The sequence below is a fragment of the Odontesthes bonariensis genome, chromosome 15 (genome assembly GCF_027942865.1).
Source record: "Odontesthes bonariensis isolate fOdoBon6 chromosome 15, fOdoBon6.hap1, whole genome shotgun sequence".
NCBI classification, from domain to species: domain Eukaryota; kingdom Metazoa; phylum Chordata; class Actinopteri; order Atheriniformes; family Atherinopsidae; genus Odontesthes; species Odontesthes bonariensis.
The window spans coordinates 9310108-9328508 of NC_134520.1; the positions used below are offsets into that span (position 1 = coordinate 9310108).

The following is an 18401-nucleotide window of genomic DNA, read 5'->3' on the forward strand; positions in this document are numbered from 1 at the left end:
CACCACGAAGAGACGCATGAAAGACATGGGTTTCAGCTGTCGCATCCCTTGTGTCAAGCCACTCTTGAACAACAGACAGCGTAAGAAGCGTCTCGCCTGGGCTAAGGACAAAAAGGACTGGACTGCTGCTGAGTGGTCCAAAGTTATGTTCTCTGATGAGAGTAAATTTTGCACTTCCTTTGGAAATCAAGGTCCCAGAGTCTGGAGGAAGAGCGGAGAAGCACAGAATCCACGTTGCATGAAGTGCAGTGTAAAGTTTCCACCGTCAGTGATGGTGTGGGATGCCATGTCATCTGCCGGTGTTGGCCCACTCTGTTTTCTGAGGTCCAAGGTCAATGCAGCCGTCTACCAGGAAGTTTTAGAGCACTTCATGCTTCCTGCTGCTGACCAACTTTATGGAGATTCAGATTTCACTTTCCAACAGGACTTGGCACCTCCACACAGTGCCAAAACCTCCAGTACCTGGTTTAAGGACCATGGTATCCCTGTCCTTGATTGGCCAGCAAACTCGCCTGACCTTAACCCCATAGAAAATCTATGGGGTATTGTGAAGAGGAAGATGCAATTCGCTAAACCCAACAATGCAGAGGAGCTGAAGGCGACTATCAGAGCAACCTGGGCTCTCATAACACCTGAGCAGTGTCACACACTGATCGACTCCATGCCACGCCGCATTAATGCAGTAATTGAGGCAAAAGGAGCCCCGACCAAGTATTGAGTGCTGTACCTGCTCATTCTTTTCATGTTCATCAGTAGGCCAACTTTTCTAAAAAATACTTTTTTTTTTCATTGGCCTTAAGTAATATTCTAATTTTTTGAGATACAGAATTTGTAGTTTTCATTAGTTGTCACTTATAAATATCAAAATTAAAAGAAATAAACATTTCAGATACATCCGTCTGTGTGCAATGCATGAATATAATGTACAAGTTTCTCTTTTTTTTTTTATGCAATTTTGATGATATTCTAATTTACTGGCCAGCACCTGTATTTAGCCGGTGGTCTGCTCAGACATGTTGAATGAACCTGAGGTCGGACATGCTGACCGGGTAAATATCAGAGCAATCCGGTAAGAAGCGATACACCTGAACCTGGGGAAACCTCGCAAAGCCCTTAATCCTGCGGCCATGTTCAGGTCCATGGAGAGCTGTACTGTCAGGGAGAGACGAGTTTAATCATGGAATCATGGTTAAAAGCAGCACTGCCGCAAACACAAAGAAAGACTTCATCCAAACTGTAGACGTACGCATGACAATGCCTGGAGGCAGAAGGAGCAATGACATTTCTACACCAAGCGGAGGCAGCAATGTCCTGAAACTGTGCGAGGTCTGCCGGAAAGACTGAGAACATGAACTACCTCTCCCAGCAGGCTTTGCGGCACACGAGGAGAGGGACTGTCTGTCGACCTTGAATTTTGTGAAGCAGCAACATGACGGGCAAGGAGCCTAATGTAAGTATTTTAAACTGGAATTATTTACGGAGTTGTGTGACATTAAGCTTTCATGTCATTGTCTTAACCAAGCTGTGGTAGCGAGTCAACGAGAACGCTGTTAATTAAACAGCCAACAGATAGCACCGAGGTTAGCATGACGCACAAGTTGACTGAGCTACTTTGCTAATTGCCCACATTTACTCTGATAAACCTCCAAATCAGCAGTAGTTGTTAGCGAGGCACAGTGAGCAGCAGAGGAGAGGGGCAAGCAGCAGCTGTGTGACGGCTCACCTGTCCGCCATGACTTCTGTTATAACCTGCTCCGCTCATGCAAGACACCCGGTTTGCTGTGCAAGCCAGAGCACCGACTGGGACTTTCATTAATTTATGTGTCCAATGCCAGGTTAAAGGAGAACTAGACTATTACCGCCAGACCCAACAGACCACATCAACAATTAGGAAAGAGAAACTCGTATGTAATAAGCGAGGTAAGCCCTGAGGACTGAGAGGAAGGGCCCGTTCATAGGGCTAAACTTTATTGCTCTCTTTACACATGATGCATACATTCATTACTAATAAGCACACTGCCTATATGACCTCCCTAAAACTAAAACAATCCTGTTTTCATTGAGTGTTGGGCTGAAAGGCTGGGCTGCTGATGAAGTTTACACACTGAGAACAAAATAATTTTAAACATCAAGCCATGTGTGTTAACCTGGAAAGGCCATCTTTGAACAGAGGAGGTTCTCTTCCATTCACACCTTGGATCATGAGACAGAAACATGCTCTTTCAGACAGGTAAAGAACTTACAGGTGAGAATGACTTAAAGGACCCACACATCGGTCAGATGGTCACTGACACAAGGGGCCTTAACGGCCTTTCAACTGCTTATAAACTGATACTCCCCACCATCTAGTTTAGAACCGAAGAGGTCTTTTGGATAAGAGGTGAAACTTCTTCAAGATCTTAGAAGGAGAAGTGAAGGTGACCTTATTCTGATCACAAGAACTAGCCTAGGTCTAGCGTTAAGGATGAGAATGAATTGCAATTAGTCTGCTGTTTGTAGTAAAACACGGCCTCAAAACTCCCAGACTTCATTGCAAGTACCTGAAGCAACTTTAAATGGCTAATGTTAAATTTATATCCTCAGCTGATTTTAGCTGAGCTCATTTAAAAAGTCTGGACAGCATGAACGGAGTACAGTGTGAGGCACATATGATCATACATGTAACATAAGGGAAAACAATGTAGATAAATTGGTTGAAATCAGTTGGAAACTCCCTTTGTTTAATACTTGAAGTACATCAATTACTTTTTGTAAAACACATTTACAAAATGTACCTTTTAAAAATGCAAAAGTAAGGTTGTCCAACAGAAATATGTGCGGTGGATAAAGCCTGGTTTCAAATTTTGCTCACATATTAGAGATAAAGCTTTTTGCAGAGTGAAGCTCGTATATCTCTTACTATCGCCTCGTGAATTGTGTCAAAAGAATGGCTTTAATCTCCATGACATCACTAATGGGTTTTACAAGTGAACAACAGATTTGACCACTCACACCTATGCGGTACCGGCTTGTCTACCACAACACAAACTCACTTGAACTGTAAAGTGTTTACAGACAGAAGCAACAGGAGCTGTGTCCATCCAGTTGCAAAGAAAACTGGAAATTAACTTTTGAAAAGCTGCTAAATGTAAAATGTGCTGCAGGCTTGTTTTCCGTACATCAATTTGATGTAAGGAAATCTGGCCTCAGAGCAGGTGGACTGGTAGATGAAGTTATGTATGGCTGTGATAAGCATAATTAGAAAAACTGTAAAGGACAACTGTTGATCTGGGACAGATTTAAGATGAAACATGGATCAACAACACTTTTCTAGTGAGAGTAAAGAACACCTAAAGCACGTGAGAAATTGTTCAGGGCTTTTCAAATTTTGCTAGATCCATCAACTTTTTAAGGTGTTGTATCAATGTGTGTCAGAAAACATTGATGGAAACTCTGAAACATGGTGGAAAATCAAGTCCCATCGAAAAGTAAAGTAAAAAAAAAAAAAAACATGTTCAGTGATCTGTGCTGTCTGACTGCTGACCAAAATCTAAAAATATTCTATTGATAACGTTGATTTTTAGAACAGAAGAAAGTAGAGGAATTCCTCTGGAGAAAATGTAACCAGCTTTATTTTCTGTTTTTGATTGATAAATGCCTTAACTGTCACAGCTAAGTTCTATCACCATACTGATGTGTCAATGAATTGCCTTTTAGTTTAGATTCCTCTAAAGTCACTCTTTCCTCAAAGATTATGATGGTTATCTTTCTCTCATGATCTCACTCTCATTACAACGCTCACACAAACACAATCTGCAGCGCTTCATCCAGCACCTGAGGGATCTGACTGGTCGGATGTCTTCATCTGGTGGCAAAGGGGCAGGACTCGGACTGAAACTACTAATTGGAGCTGGAGCTTTGGCATATGGCGTTAAAGAAGCCACCTACACAGGTAAACACATGATAAATACCATAACGCTATGCTTTCTGTTAGAACCCAGTCAGTGAGCTTTAGAGACTAGTGCAGAGTTCAGAAGAAAATGTACTGATTACACATATAGCAGCCAATATGTTGAATTTGAGAATTGGAATGAAAATTCTTTGGTTTGGGTGATTAATTTGTGCCAATAGGACATTTAAGACCCTGAAGACACCAAGCTGATGTCAGAAAACAAGCAGTGACTGAATGCTTCCTGCAGTAACGCGTCATGTTGGCTGCATTCACTGCTAAGACAATGTCCATCTGCCAGCTCGGACCTCTGATTTCTGTTTGCAAAACTTTTCTTATGTACCAAAGGGGGGCCCAGCAGAGAAAGTTTGGGAACCACTGTCTTAAGGAATGGGAACTTACTGCACTTAAAACAGTTGAATACACACATGCAGCAATGCTATTAATCTTGCTCTGATTTAGCTCTCAGAAGTCTGCAGTAAACTTGAGAGGTTGTCACATCTATTCTGTCAAACACTGATTGAATGTCACTTAGGAAGTTTACACGACTATAAAAAACAAAAAAAAATTGTGTTCATCAGACCAAAAGGCAGCCTCCCTAAACTGGACTAACACCCAGATATTACAGTTGGGGGTCCAATCCCTTCTGCATGCAAACACTCCACTACACTCAGGCGGTCCCAGCTGCTCTGTTCATGCTCCACAGTTCCATCTTTCTGCATCTTTTAGTAAAAACAGTAAAGTGGAAGTGTATATTAATCCAGCTGAATTCCCTATAAAGCCGCTCTCATTCACATATTTTTCCATTAGGACTACGTGTCAACTCACAAAGCATTTCCAGACTGTCGCTCTGCTCTAACAAAATCCTGATTTTATAAGCAAAATCACCATTTAAGTCACTCAAAGACGACATCCGTGCAGAGAATTCATTCCATGTACCATGATCTCCAACAGAGGAGGTTAGAAGCAGCAGAATGTCTTGAGCGTTTTTCTCCCACAGTCCACAGCTTCGCAGCCTCAGACATACTTCAGTCAATAACTCGACTCCCTTCCCTCTCATTTGTACTAGGACAGGGACGGCTAGGTCAACCGGCAACTGTAGATCAACAGATGTAACTGTGCTGATTTTTTTTAATTTATTTATTTTTTTGCCACTGAACTCTGTTGTAGTTATTCTGTGTTTGTTAGATTTAACTGTGGTCTGACTTAGCCAGAACAGTCACATTTCGAACTCCACCAAGCTGAACCACAGTTGCACCACTAATGAACAAATTGGACTTGAAGGCCGTCAGATGGCTTCAACATGTTTATGCTGAACAGCAGATGATGGCAGGTGCAGCTTCACAATTAGCATTTAAAGGCAGGTGCAGCACAGAAACCAGGCTTTGCTCTACCTTGTTTTCCACCTCTCTGATCACCCTTATCTTGGTGAACATTTGCAGTATTATCTTCAGTTTGTCTTCACTTCTTTTTCTCAACTTCAAATTGAAAAGGCTTTAGAAAAATTCTTCATTAGCATGAATCTGTTAAACAATAAATGTGCCATTCATGATAGCTTACCGAAGTGTGTGTGTGTGTGTGTGTGTGTGTGCGTGTGTGAGAACAGTGGAAGGTGGTCAAAGAGCCATCGTCTTCAACAGGATTGGAGGGATGCAGATGGACACTATTCTGGCAGAGGGGCTGCATTTCAGGTAGATTGAATTAATCAATTTTTGGCCCTTTTGAATGTCATCTGTTTTCTACAGTTTCACTGTGCAAATAAGTGTTGTGAATAGTCACACATGAAACATATCATTGGAAAGCTGAGATTCTTGTAATTTGATGGTTTGTAAGCATTTTATGATTCAATGATCATTGATATTGTAGCAAATCACCAATAATTTTTCCTAAAAAAACAATTGTCACTAATGACACCCACATTCATGCTAGGTTCGGAGAGAGCTGGATACCACTAATTATACTAACGACTCATTGAGACTCATTCTCAAATAAGGAGCATAATCCAACTATAGCTATAATCGAATTAATCTCATCATGTAGACCCACTGTGAGATACTGAGCGAGTGGGGCACCTTCTGACAAAACATGGTATTACATCTCTAAATGACATATACAGGTTTAGCAACCATAGATTTCATGGAGTTCTTGGTTTATAGGGAAACTATCGTAACTAGCAATAGTATCGAGTGCTTGGTTAAAACTTTGTAAGAGACTCTGTGCAAGGGACATTAAAGGTCTCTCCAACTGAATGTATTGAAAACGGTGAGGGGGTTGTCTCTCCATTTGTTAAAGTTGAATTTCCTGTCTCTTCATTGGTTGTTATAGATGTTTGTGCATGATTAGTTTGAACATCTTTTCTCTCACATTGTGTACCACAAATCGATCCATGCCCCTCAGATAAATTAGCTCGCCAAAATGGTTTCCTTTTCTTTCGCGCCTCCCATGAAGTGCTCTGGCGCGCCCCACACTTTGAGAACCACTGATTTAAAGCATCTTTTGTAAAGGTGTAAGCTGTGGTGCATTTTGAGAGTTTCTTTGTGTAAATAAGTTTGACTGCCTGTGCCTTGACATGAAATTCTATGTTGTAGGATTCCATGGTTCCAGTACCCTATCATCTATGATATAAGAGCTAAACCCAGGAAGATCTCATCTTTGACTGGCAGCAAAGGTAAAACATTCACACACAACACAATCTTACTCAGCTGTTGTTTTCATTGTTTAGTGTTGTTGTGTACCTGTGATCTAAATGAATACAAGGAGGTGGTCACAGGTAGCCTGGCTCTCACGCAGACCCTTCGTGCTTCGTGCATCTTCGTTACACTTCGTGAGCTCGCACGAGGGTCTGGGCGCCTTGTTGAGCCCGAAGTCTTCGGTTACCCCATAACCGGGCCAATCATAATCGTGTGGCGGGGTGTTAACAGGTATGACGTAGCATCCGGCGCGACAACGAACACAGTCAAACACAGCCATTGCCGGACGATTAGCTGCTGCTAGGCTCCTGCTTTGCTCGCTGCTGTTGTGTTTTGCTATGGTGTTTTGTTTATTTTCCACCACAGACCGAAAGACTGGTCGCGCTCCAACTCGTCACGTCCGCTTTCGATATGATTGGTCGAAGTAGTACGTGACACACACATTGAATTCTCCAATCAGGTTCGAGAGGTTTTTGAATACAATCCCCGCCTACTCACAGCAGAGAACAGCTAGGCAACCGACAAAATTCCAGATGGATGAGAAACATCCATCTGCGTGAGAACCAGGTTAGGTCACAGGAGGCCAAAGAAACTCTGCAGGGTGCTTTGAGGTTGCATACTGTATTGGACTCTGTAAACCACAGAGTATAGAGATGTAATATGGAGCATGTAACGGACTGTAACAGCTTCTGTGTCAGTACTATCATATGCCTGCATCATGCGTGACCTGAAAAAGCTGCTGAACATGAACAAGATTCTTCAGAGGAGATTATGTCCATAATGTCACCCTCCATCTCAGTCATGGAAATTGGCACATCCTCACCGATATCTCCCTACACATCAGGACACACTGAGACCTTCTCTGCCTCCCATCCAGGCTGTCTGTCTTCAGCAGTCAGGTGAAGAAACAGCTGGAGAATGAACCAGAACAAGACTGCACATCTGTATGGTGTCAGCCTAACATGCTCTAACATCCCACGTCATGAAAGTTATGGTGAGACTATTATTGTGTCACTTAAATAAGCAAGTGAAAACCTTTCAGGACCTCCAGTTTGCTCATCATCCTGGGGTTGGTGCTGAAGATGCCATCATCTACCTGCTTCGGCGAGCCCACTCTCATTTGTACAAATTAGGCAGCACTGTGAGGATCCTGTTCTTTGATTTTCCCCGGTGCTTTCAGTAGACTTCAGCCTGTACTGTTATTTAGGAAGTTCCAGGTGGATACCACCACAACCACCTGGATTATTGACTACCTGACAGACTGAAGGGTTGTGTGTCTGAGGTGGTGGTCAGCAGCACATGAGCACCGCAGGGGACTGTACTCCCACAGTTTCCCTTCACTCTGTATGCCCCAGACTGTTGCTGTTGGGTGTATCAGGGATGGGCTGAGTACAGGGAACTGCTCAATCACATCGTGGCATGGTGTGAGAACAATCAACTCATCTTGAACAAAAACAAAACAAAATAGATTATTGTGAGGTTTAGGAGGACCAGGAATAAACTATCACCCTAGGTGAAGAAAGTGGAAGTGGTTGAGGATTACAGATGCCTGGACAGCAGACCGGACTGGAAATGCGACACTGAGGCTGTCTTCAAGGAAAGTACATAACGGACTGTACTTCTTAAGGAAACTTAGGTCCTTCACGGTCTGTACCTTAATGTTGCATATCTTTTATTAGTCTGACGTGGAGAGTACAATCTGCTTTGCATCCATCTGTTGGGGCACTTTTATTTACTGAGCTACAAACGCACCATCTAGATGTGGCAGCTGTCGTGTGCACAGAAAAATAAGAAAAAAGTTGTTTCTTTAATACGACAACAGAACAAAAATCTAAGAATTTGTATGTGTTTGTAGATCTGCAGATGGTGAATATAGCAGTGCGAGTGTTGTCCAGACCCATGGCGTCCAATTTGCCGCTCATGTACCAACAGCTGGGGAAAGACTACGATGAGCGAGTTCTGCCTTCTATTGTCAATGAGGTCCTCAAGTCTGTGGTGGCAAAGTTCAATGCCTCGCAGCTCATCACACAGAGAGCACAGGTGCCTGGACTGATTCTAGTATTTATTCAATATATAATCGATAATCCTAATAAATTCATGTATTGATCAACTGTTAAAGCGCCAACTCCTTTTCATGACATTATGAACCACAGCTCACACTGTTCTGTATTGTGTAGGTGTCTCTGCTGGTGCGTCGGGAGCTTTTTGACAGGGCCAAAGACTTCAACATTATTCTTGATGATGTGGCCATCACTGAGCTGAGCTTCAGCAGCCAGTACACTGCTGCTGTGGAGGCCAAGCAAGTTGGTAAGGCTCAAAACACTGCCGTCGGCATACAATGGATCATCCTGGCCAACCTTTACAGAACCTAAAACAAATACCAAAATCTGGTATTTATTTTAGATTTTATTTTATATTCTGTTAAGTTTGACACTTAAAGGAAAGTGGTTGATTAACAGACACTCGAACGAGGCAATTAAACAAATCAGCTTTGTGGAACTCGCATCAATGTTGTTCATAAGGTTAATCACTTTTGTTCCAATTTAGTTTGACCTGAACACTATGTACAGCATTGCTCTGTTTAATAAGGCCTGTGTTTCCACTTGCTGACCAGTGGCCTCATGTTGCGTCTTTATAATAAGTAGCTTGCAATTGTATCTTAAGTCATCAGTTAATGGTATTAACTGTTAACTATTATTATAGAGGTGGTATTATTATTGTTGTTAATACAATCTTTGTAAATATTAAAAAAAATGTTGAGCTACTTGACTAATTTGAATTTCCCCTCTATTCTAATGTTATTTACAGTTGTTATTAACAAAAGCTGCCAACCTAGACAAGGCAAAGCATTGGAAAATGTATTGAATTGTGTTAAAAAGACCATTATCAGTGATAATACATATGTGCATTTGTTTTTAGCCCAGCAAGAGGCCCAGAGAGCCCAGTTCTATGTGGAGAAAGCCAAACAGGATCAAAGGCAGAAGATCATCCAGGCTGAGGGAGAGGCTGAAGCTGCTAAAATGGTAACCGACGGTGATGGAACAGCAATGTTTCATCTCCGAACCCTAATCTGAGTGAACTTTACCATTTATAGTCTTTATTAAACTCGTCTAACGGTGAAAAAAACTCGGGGGTGTACAACAAAGAGAGGTTTATGAGTTATTCAGGCAAAATTGTCAAATTTTCAATGTCACAAAAGTGCCTTCCTTTTAAATTGGCTAGATCCTTGGGTAATCAATGCTGTACATATTACATGCTGACACAAATCTACAACCGTATGCAGGGCAGAGCTCGTCATAGAGTCGTTTCTTTCTACAAATGGAATGTCTGATGTGTGGCGCTTTCAGAATCACTGCAACTTTTTTTTTCACCTGTATGTGGGACATATTGTTGCATACATAACCTCTTCTTGGATAAGTGACTTCTTCCTCTAGTGAATAAGTTTGAATATCAGGCCATCGTTATCTCAGATCATGCCCTGGTAGTGACTATCCATACCATCATCCCAGGACCCTCATCTCCTTATTGCTTTCTAAGGAGTTTTGCTGTTTCCTTCAACGGAAATAACCTTGAAGTCAATCAGACTCCAGGGATGTACCACTCACTTGTATAAGAATCATTACAAACTGTGTAATGTAATACTTGGACATTTAACAAACGATATTCTTAAGTTGAATACAGAATGTACTCTCTTCCCATTTAACACTCTACTTAAAAAAAAAAATTCCTTAAGACTGAGTTAATTCTCTATCAACAAGGCTCATAGAAAATATAACGAGTAAAACTAGAGCAGAATGTACGAAATCGGTGAAATGACCGGGAAAGGAGAAGTTGCAAACCGAGGACATAGCACGTAGATCATTTGGAGATCAATGACAACCATAACACGGATTCCTTAAAAGGATAAAAATCCTTTAGAGCGCAGTTCATTTTGCCCAATGTCACTGTTAAATGTGGACAGTAAAATCCTCTCAAAGATGTTGGCTTGCCATTTAGAAACTGCTCTACCCTCAATTCTGTCTGATGGTCAAACCAAGCTTTGTTCAACAGAGACACTCTTTCTCTTATAAACAACACTGTGTTGATATCCTCCACGATCCCACTCCATCTGATACTGCAGTCCTATTAGATAAGGTGGGGTGGGACTGTCTAAAGAGAGGTGTACAACGCACACTGTTGACTGCATTTCTGGTCATGTTGTTTGAAAATGAACAATTTGAATAAAGAAAAACTGTTTTTGTGTCAGTTGGGCCAAGCAGTGACTAAGAACCCCGGTTACCTGAAGCTGAGGAGAATCAGAGCAGCACAGAACATCGCCAAGACGGTCAGTACTACTGTTTCTAATGTGACCTCATTTATTTTTTACTAAAATTGGAAGGGAATTTCTCCCCCGTCAGTGGTGATGATGATTAATGCTGATGGTGGTTTCTGCTTCCAGGTGGCATCATCTCAGAACAAGGTGTACCTTAATGCTGACAGTTTGGTTCTGAACCTACAAGATCAGTCATTTTTCGACAAGTAGGTTTTCACCCACACATATATAAATATAAATAAACATTGAGAAGCATGCCTTGGGACCTTTGTTGACAGTAACGAGGCTAAAACTGAAGATCATCTACTGTGCCTTATGTAGCGGTGCATGCTAATGTGCTCTGTTGTTTTTCAGCTTGTCAAGTGCCCAGAAGAAGTGAAGAAGAGTACAACAAGGGAAACCTGTGACCATGATCTGCTTCAATGAACAGTCCTTATCTGGCTTGTGGCATTGACAATAAACATATGACTGTGGACAAGTGGGACTGGACTGTGTACAAGAAAGGAATGCAATTTAGGCAGGTCTTTGTTATCTTTGAAGTACGTCCCTTTATCATTTGTAGAGGAATTAAACAATGTTATACAGTTTCTTACCCTGTTTCAGTGTTTTCATCTCCACATCCAATAAATCAGTAACACTTTTGTCAAATTAATAGTATATATTGGGGCGGTCGGTGGCGTAGTGGGTTAAGCAGCCGCCCCATGTACAGAGGCTTAGTCCTCGATGCAGCGGGCCACGGTTCGACAACCGCACCAAGCGGCCCTTTGCTGCGTGTCTTCCCCATCTCTCTGCCCCCTGCTTCCTGTCTCTCTCACACTGTCCTATCATTAAAGGCATAAAAAAAGCCTAAAAAAATTAATAGTATATATTAAACAAAGTGTAGGATCTGGCACATCCAGTTTTTTGGGGGGGTCTTTTTCAAGACATTTTTTGCAAATAAGTCGTTTTAAGAATTTAGATAATTTTCTCTCAGGTGGGGTTGTACTTTTAATGTCAGATTCCACTGCTGTGTTCACCTCTTAGTTGAATTTACTTGCCAACTTCTTTTGTGCTCTCCACACATTTAATTAGAAACTGTTCAGATGAAATGGGCTCCATTCTTTCAGCTTAGAGGAGCTGACATTACAGATCTTCAATAATCCCTATCAATGCAAACCGTAAGGCTGAATTATGCAGCCACCGTTGTTGGTGTTGTTATAACCTGATTTATCTGCAGAGAAGCCTACATCTCATTCGTTTATTTGTTCTTAGAATCCCGCTGTTAGGAGTGGACTTCCTCGGGTAAATCTTATCTACCACATACCGTCACAGTTTATTAAACAGAGCTGTTGAGTTTTTAAAAAGAAAAAAATCTACAGATTTTTCCAGAAATTTAATTTATGGTATCAAGGCTAGACAAGAAGTTGGTCAGTGTTTCCATGCTCACACACACTGTTGAATATGACGAGACAGTCATGTTCATATTTTTCAAGAATGTGATTATTCCCCTGAATTTATGAGCCCCATTTTGCAGATCATTGTTGGAGGTAAGTTTTTTTTAAAACCAAATTTAAGGGCTCATAAACACCAAGCCGACAATCGGCCTCCTGGAACAACTGTCTCTTGTCTTATCGAATTCCGTCAGGGCTTTTTTTCCCAGCCGATGTGTCATATTACATTTCTGTCAGGTTTGTCAGTGAGAGAGAGATTACTCTGATTGGCTGTTCAGGCTTGTGAACAATAACAGTCACAATAAGTTAATGTGACTGTTATTGTTCGGTGCATAAATCTTAAATGCTTAATAAATGCATACATGTACAAAGTCATAGTTAGAAGCTGAAGGTTGTTTTTGCAGTGTGTTCAAGTGCAAATATTTATTAAAAGAAAATTCAAAATAAACAAAATACAGCTGAGGCTTACCTGCAGGGAGGCATCTTAAGAATCACCCTAATTCACATGTGCATCACGCACAATAGTGCCCCCCAAAGCAGCAAGTGCAATGGCGAAAACGCTCCCACATCGAGCTCTCAGCCTCTGAAAAGAAAAGACACTCAAAAAGAATAAAATAGGAGCACCCTAAAGGTGTTGATCAACTTTAACAGTGTGGGGCTCAACAGTTATTAAAGGCCTCTCAGCAACAGGGAAACAAAAGAATAGTGGGGGGGCTGGAGCCTATCCCAGCTGTCATTGGGCAAAAGGCAGGGCACGCCTTGGACAGGCTAACAAATAATATTATTATTTTACACCACATATTGTATCACTTTATAACTTTGCTCTTTACTTACTTCCAGTCCCACACATCTATTGTTATTCCTCTGGCTTCAGTTTTCTAGATTTCCACTTTGTCCATAATGTCTCAAATCTCTCACGTTTGTCTGTGTATCTCCATCTTTGCATTAACATCCTCTACATAAGAAATGAAAAATGTATGATGTCAACACCATCTTCCAACTCTTTTGTTGACTCTTTATCCGAGATGTCCGCTGCTACCAGTTACAGCGTTGCATTTATGTTCCCGTATCATCTTCATATCGTTGTTTTCATCCCTTCCAGTGGAGCTTTTTGCTTGTTTGGTGGGATTTATCTTACGGTGTCCCTGTTGGTGAGGCACGTTGCTTCTTGCTTGCTCCTTGTTCCCGCACCTTTGAAAAAATATGATCTACTGTTGTCAAACATTTTGACAGGAAAAATTTTGACCGCGGTACTTTACCAGTTGAGAACCCCAAAGTTTCCACCAATAGCAATGTGGATGCTTTTAAATGTATTGAATTAGTTGGAGGTTTTCTGGAGCTCTCCGAGTGTGCTGCCACCTTCCTCAGCAGTCCCAAGTGACCCTCCTTCTGACTAATCTTGTGTACTTTTATAACTCTGTACTTTCAAACTAAGATCATTTGAAGGTTCTTTAAATAGATCTTTAAGTATAGAAACACAGTCCCATATACTATTCAACTTTATTGAATAATTGAGATGGAATAATTTTTCTGTTTATTTAGAGTTACCAATTTAATCGATCAATTACTGATTTTATTTTCATCTTGATCCATTTCAAGCATATAATTGGGTAGGATTACTTTAAATGTACTACACATACATACTTAAAATGTCCGCTTTTTTAAAATGCCTTTTCCAGTCTTGTGTTGTTTGAATTGTGGCTGTTTCAACATAGAAATACTTTCAAAGAAAGACAATTTGAGCATTAATGTCAAAGAAAATGACTTCCATGCATACAACATTGGATACTGCTGACCCTCTGAAAAGGAAGGTAATCAGTCAGAAGAGGTTGGCTCCTTGGTATTATTCACAGCTGCTTTAAAGCGGGCTGCAAGAAAGCTGGAGAGACAGTGGTGTTCCTCTAATTTAGAAGAGTCTCAATTAGTCTGGAAAAATAGTCTAATAACATATAACAAAGCCCTTCATAAAGCTAGAACTGCTTATTATTCATCATTGATAGAAGAGAATAAGAACAATCCCAGGTTTCTTTTCAGCACTGTAGCCAGGCTGACAAAGAGTCCGAGCTCTGCTGAGCCAGGTATTCCTTTAAGTCTCAGCAGTGATGATTTCATGAGATTCTTTATCAATAAAATTGTTTCTATCAGAGAGAAGATTGATGGAGTCCTTCCCACTATTATCACTGATGTATCATCAAGTACAGCAGCTTTAGAAGTATCTTTAGAACCTGATTTGTATTTAGACGGCTTCTGCCCAGTTGATCTCTCTGAACTAACAGCAGCAATAGTCTCTTCTAAACCATCAACTTGTGTTTTAGACCCAATCCCAACCAGACTGTTCAAAGAGGTTTTCCCCTTAATCAACACTTCCATATTGGATTTGATCAATCTGTCTTTGTTGACAGGATATGTACCTCAGACTTTTAGTGTTGCATTTGATACGATCAATCACAGCATTCTGTTACAGAGACTTGAACATGTTATTGGGATTAAAGGAACTGCATTAGGCTGGTTTAAGTCATATTTATCTGATAGATTTCAGTTTGTTATTGTAAATGAAGAATCTTCCTCACAAACCAGAGTAAGTCAGGGAGTTCCTCAGGGTTCTGTGCTTGGACCGATTCTTTTCACTTTATACATGCTTCCATTAGGTAACATTATTAGACAGCATGGCATAAATTTCCATTGCTATGCTGATGATACTCAGCTGTACTTATCTATGAAACCAGATGTTGCTATATGAATAAACTGAATTGAATTGAATTGAATTGGCTTGAATTAAATTGTATCTTTGGAGTGCCTTGAGATGACATTTGTTGTAATTTTGCACTATATGAATAAAATTTAGTTGAATTCAATTGAATTGGAAACCAAGCCAGAGGGTTCTCTTAGTTTTATAACAGATTTTTGTACAGTTTATTCAGTTATCATTGCTAATTGATACACTTTGCCCCAACTGTGTGGATATGATTGCCACTGCCTAGTTAAAAGGGATATACTATGGATAAAAAAAAAATGTTGTTGTTGGGAGCATATATTAGTGTATCTGAAGTAAAAAGTAGAAAGCCAAATGTAAATGTTTTCAAGTTAAAGTGGCTACAGTGAAAAATACAAGCCGTTCCGCATTGTGGAAAATCTCAGAGGATGTGGTCGGATGCCAAAAGTGACACCTGTGCTGGCCAGGAGGATAGTGAGAGAGGTGAAAATGAATCCAAGGATCACCACCAAGGCCGTCCTGGTGAATCTGGGCTCTGCTGGTGGCAACGTCTCAAGGCAGACAGTCCAATGGACACTGCACACTTTTGGGTTCCACGGACGCAGACCAAGGAGGACGCCACTTCTCCAGATAAGGCACACAAAAGCCCGCTTGGCCTTTGCAAATGCTCATCTGGACAAAGAAGAAGACTTCTGGTCTTCTGTTTTATGGTCAGATGAAACAAAAATGTAATTGTTTGGCCCCAATGATGTATCCTTCATTTGGTGTAAAAAAAAAAAAAAAAAGAGAAAGAAGCCTTCAACCCTAAGAATACCATCCCCACTGTCAAACATGGTGGTGCGAACCTAATGCTTTGGAGGTGTTTTTCAGCCAATGGACCATGGAACATTTCAACACGACAACGACCCAAAACACACAGCAAAAGTAGTGAAGAAAAGGTTAGCGGACAAAAACATTAACGTTTTGCAGTGGCCCAGCGAGAGTCCTGACTTGAATCCGATTGAGAATCTGTGGAGGTAGCTAAAGATCAGTGTGACGGTGAAGAGACCCCCCAACCTGAAAGCGTTAGAGCTCATTGCTAAAGATGAATGGACAAAAATACCAGTGGAGACATGCAAAAAGCTGCTCAGCAATTATAGGAAGCGTTTGGTTGTTGTAATAGCCATCAAAGTCTTTTCTATTGATTATTGAGGTTATGACAAGTGCTTGACTGAGCACTTGTTGGCCCTTTTGCCTTCACTCTTGGTCCATCTCATCCCAAACCGTCTCGATTGGGTTTAGGTCAGGTGACTGTGGAGGCCACATCATCTGGCGCAGCTCTCCATCACTCTTCTTCTTGGTCAAATAGCCCTTACAAAGCCTGGAGGTGTGTTTGGGGTCATTGTCCTTTGTCCAACTAAACGCAAACCGGATGGAATGGCATGTTGCTGTAGGATGCTGTGGCAGCCATGCTGGTTCAGTGTACCTTCAATTTTGAATAAATCCCCAACAGTGTCACCAGCAAAGCACCATCACACCTCCTCCTGCATGTAGAGACCATCCGTTCACCTTTTCGGCACCCCGAAGACACGGCGGGATGGAACCAAAGATCTCATATTTGGACTCATCAGACCAAAGCACAGATTTCCACTGGTCTAATCTCCATTCCTTGTTTCTTGGCCCAAACAAATCTCTTCGGCCTTTCTGTGTGGAGTTTGCATGTTCTCCCTGTGTATGCGTGGGTTCTCTCCAGGTACTCTGGCTCCCGGCTCCCACCGTCCAAAAGCATGCATGTTAGGTTAATTGGTGACTCGAAATAATTGTAGGAGTGAGTGTGTGGTCGTTTGTCTTGTTTGTGTCTGTGATGGACTGGCGACCTGTCCAGGGTGTACCTGCCTCTCGCCCAATGATGGCTGGGATAAGCTCCAGCTCCCCCGCGACCCTACTGGATTAAGCGGATATAGAAAATGGATGGATGGATAATTTTCCTTGTACTTCACAATTGTGTGCCATTTTGTGTTGGTCTTTCACATAAAATTTCAATAAAAATATATTTATGTTTGTGGTCGTAACATGACAAAATGTGGAAAAATTCAAGGGGTATGAATACTTTTGCAAGCCACTGTATGTACGTGTAGGTCAGACACTGATGTTGGACAGAAGGCCTGGCTCACAGTCTCCGCTCTAATTCATCCCAAAGGTGTTCTATCGGGTTGAGGTCAGGACTCTGTGCAGGTCAGTCAAGTTCTTCCACACCAAACTCTCTCATCCATGTCTTTATGGACCTTGCTTTGTGCACTGGTGCGCAGGCATGTTGGAACAGGAAGGGGCAATCCCCAAACTCTTTCAACAAAGTAACCCTGCTGTCATTAGGCTATACCTTGCCCTACCACTTCGTGGCTGGGTTGCTGTCATTCCCAATCGCTTCCACTTTATTATAATACCACTGACAGTTGACTGTGTAATATTTATTAGTGAGGAAATTTCATGACCTGACTTGTTGCACAGGTGGCATCCTACCACGGTACCATGCTGGAATTCACTGAGCTCCTGAGAGTGACCCATTCTTTCACAAATGTTTATAGAAGCAGTCTGCATGCCAAGGTGCTTCAATTTATACAGCTGTGGCCATGCAAGTGATTGAAACAACGACATTATATTATTTGGATTGGTGAGTGAATACTTTTGGAAATATATTGTGTATATATATATATGTATACATACATATGGTCAATTGAATGTACTTAAATAGCGTTTCGTACACCAGAACACTTTGACATGTGATCGGGTGAAGCCAACAGTCGAACCAACGGCCTTCCAATTCATGTTTTTTCATTATGCAGCATTCACATGACTCGCTACAGACAATTGTTAGCAACAACTTTATTAAGACAAATGCTTTTCTAAGTTGGTATAAATCACACATGTAGGCATTAGGTTGGATATGATTTTCCAGAGGACTGAAGCTGAAACTGCAATGCTTTCATTTTTTCCTCAACAACTTTTCAAAGAAAACTATATCCAATGGCAAAGACGACATTAAGTGTGAACTTTTAACGTTGGACAAATAAATTCACCTGTAATGTCTGATAAGTAAAACATTTTGTTCATAACGATTGTGAATCACTCTCAGATGGGTTAAGGGTTCATGTCGGTATACGGCTGCGAAGGTACTCCAGCACTGCGTCAGTTCCTTTGGCCACAATGGCAGCTCTGGGTGCGCGGAAAGGATTCCCCTCCAAACTGAGAGACCTGAGGGCCAACACATATTCAACATCCTCACATGAGAAGAAATTTCACCCTGATTTTACAATGATTCATGAATTCAAATTTAAAATTTTCCCTTTTG

General features: G+C 41.3%; 2 protein-coding genes across 2 annotated transcripts in view; one reads left to right on the forward strand and one right to left on the reverse strand.

The window, feature by feature from the left end:
- The first annotated feature begins 1343 nt into the window (after positions 1-1343).
- On the forward strand, positions 1344-11517 carry phb2b (prohibitin 2b). Its single transcript, XM_075484952.1, has 10 exons — positions 1344-1450; positions 3799-3931; positions 5535-5619; positions 6517-6596; positions 8474-8658; positions 8796-8925; positions 9538-9641; positions 10865-10942; positions 11057-11136; positions 11285-11517. Exons 1-10 carry the CDS (start codon positions 1430-1432, stop codon positions 11307-11309), a joined length of 921 nt encoding a protein of 306 aa, XP_075341067.1. The 5' UTR covers positions 1344-1429; the 3' UTR covers positions 11310-11517.
- Positions 11518-17920: 6403 nt separating this feature from the next.
- The window catches only part of lrrc40 (leucine rich repeat containing 40), a 29832-nt gene continuing 29351 nt past the window's right edge, over positions 17921-18401 (reverse strand). Inside the window, exon 15 of the mRNA XM_075484953.1 lies at positions 17921-18304. Within this exon, the coding sequence (XP_075341068.1) occupies positions 18199-18304 (106 nt within the window). The 3' untranslated portion in view covers positions 17921-18198. The remainder of the gene's footprint in view (positions 18305-18401) is intronic.

Excerpts from the sequence above, each read along its gene's own strand:
- phb2b (XM_075484952.1), top strand. The coding sequence starts at position 1,430 with ATGACGGGCAAGGAGCCTAAT. Across the intron at positions 5,620-6,516 it reads GCAGAGGGGCTGCATTTCAG|GATTCCATGGTTCCAGTACC; the intron begins GTAGATTGAATT and ends TCTATGTTGTAG. Across the intron at positions 9,642-10,864 it reads AGGCTGAAGCTGCTAAAATG|TTGGGCCAAGCAGTGACTAA; the intron begins GTAACCGACGGT and ends TTTTTGTGTCAG.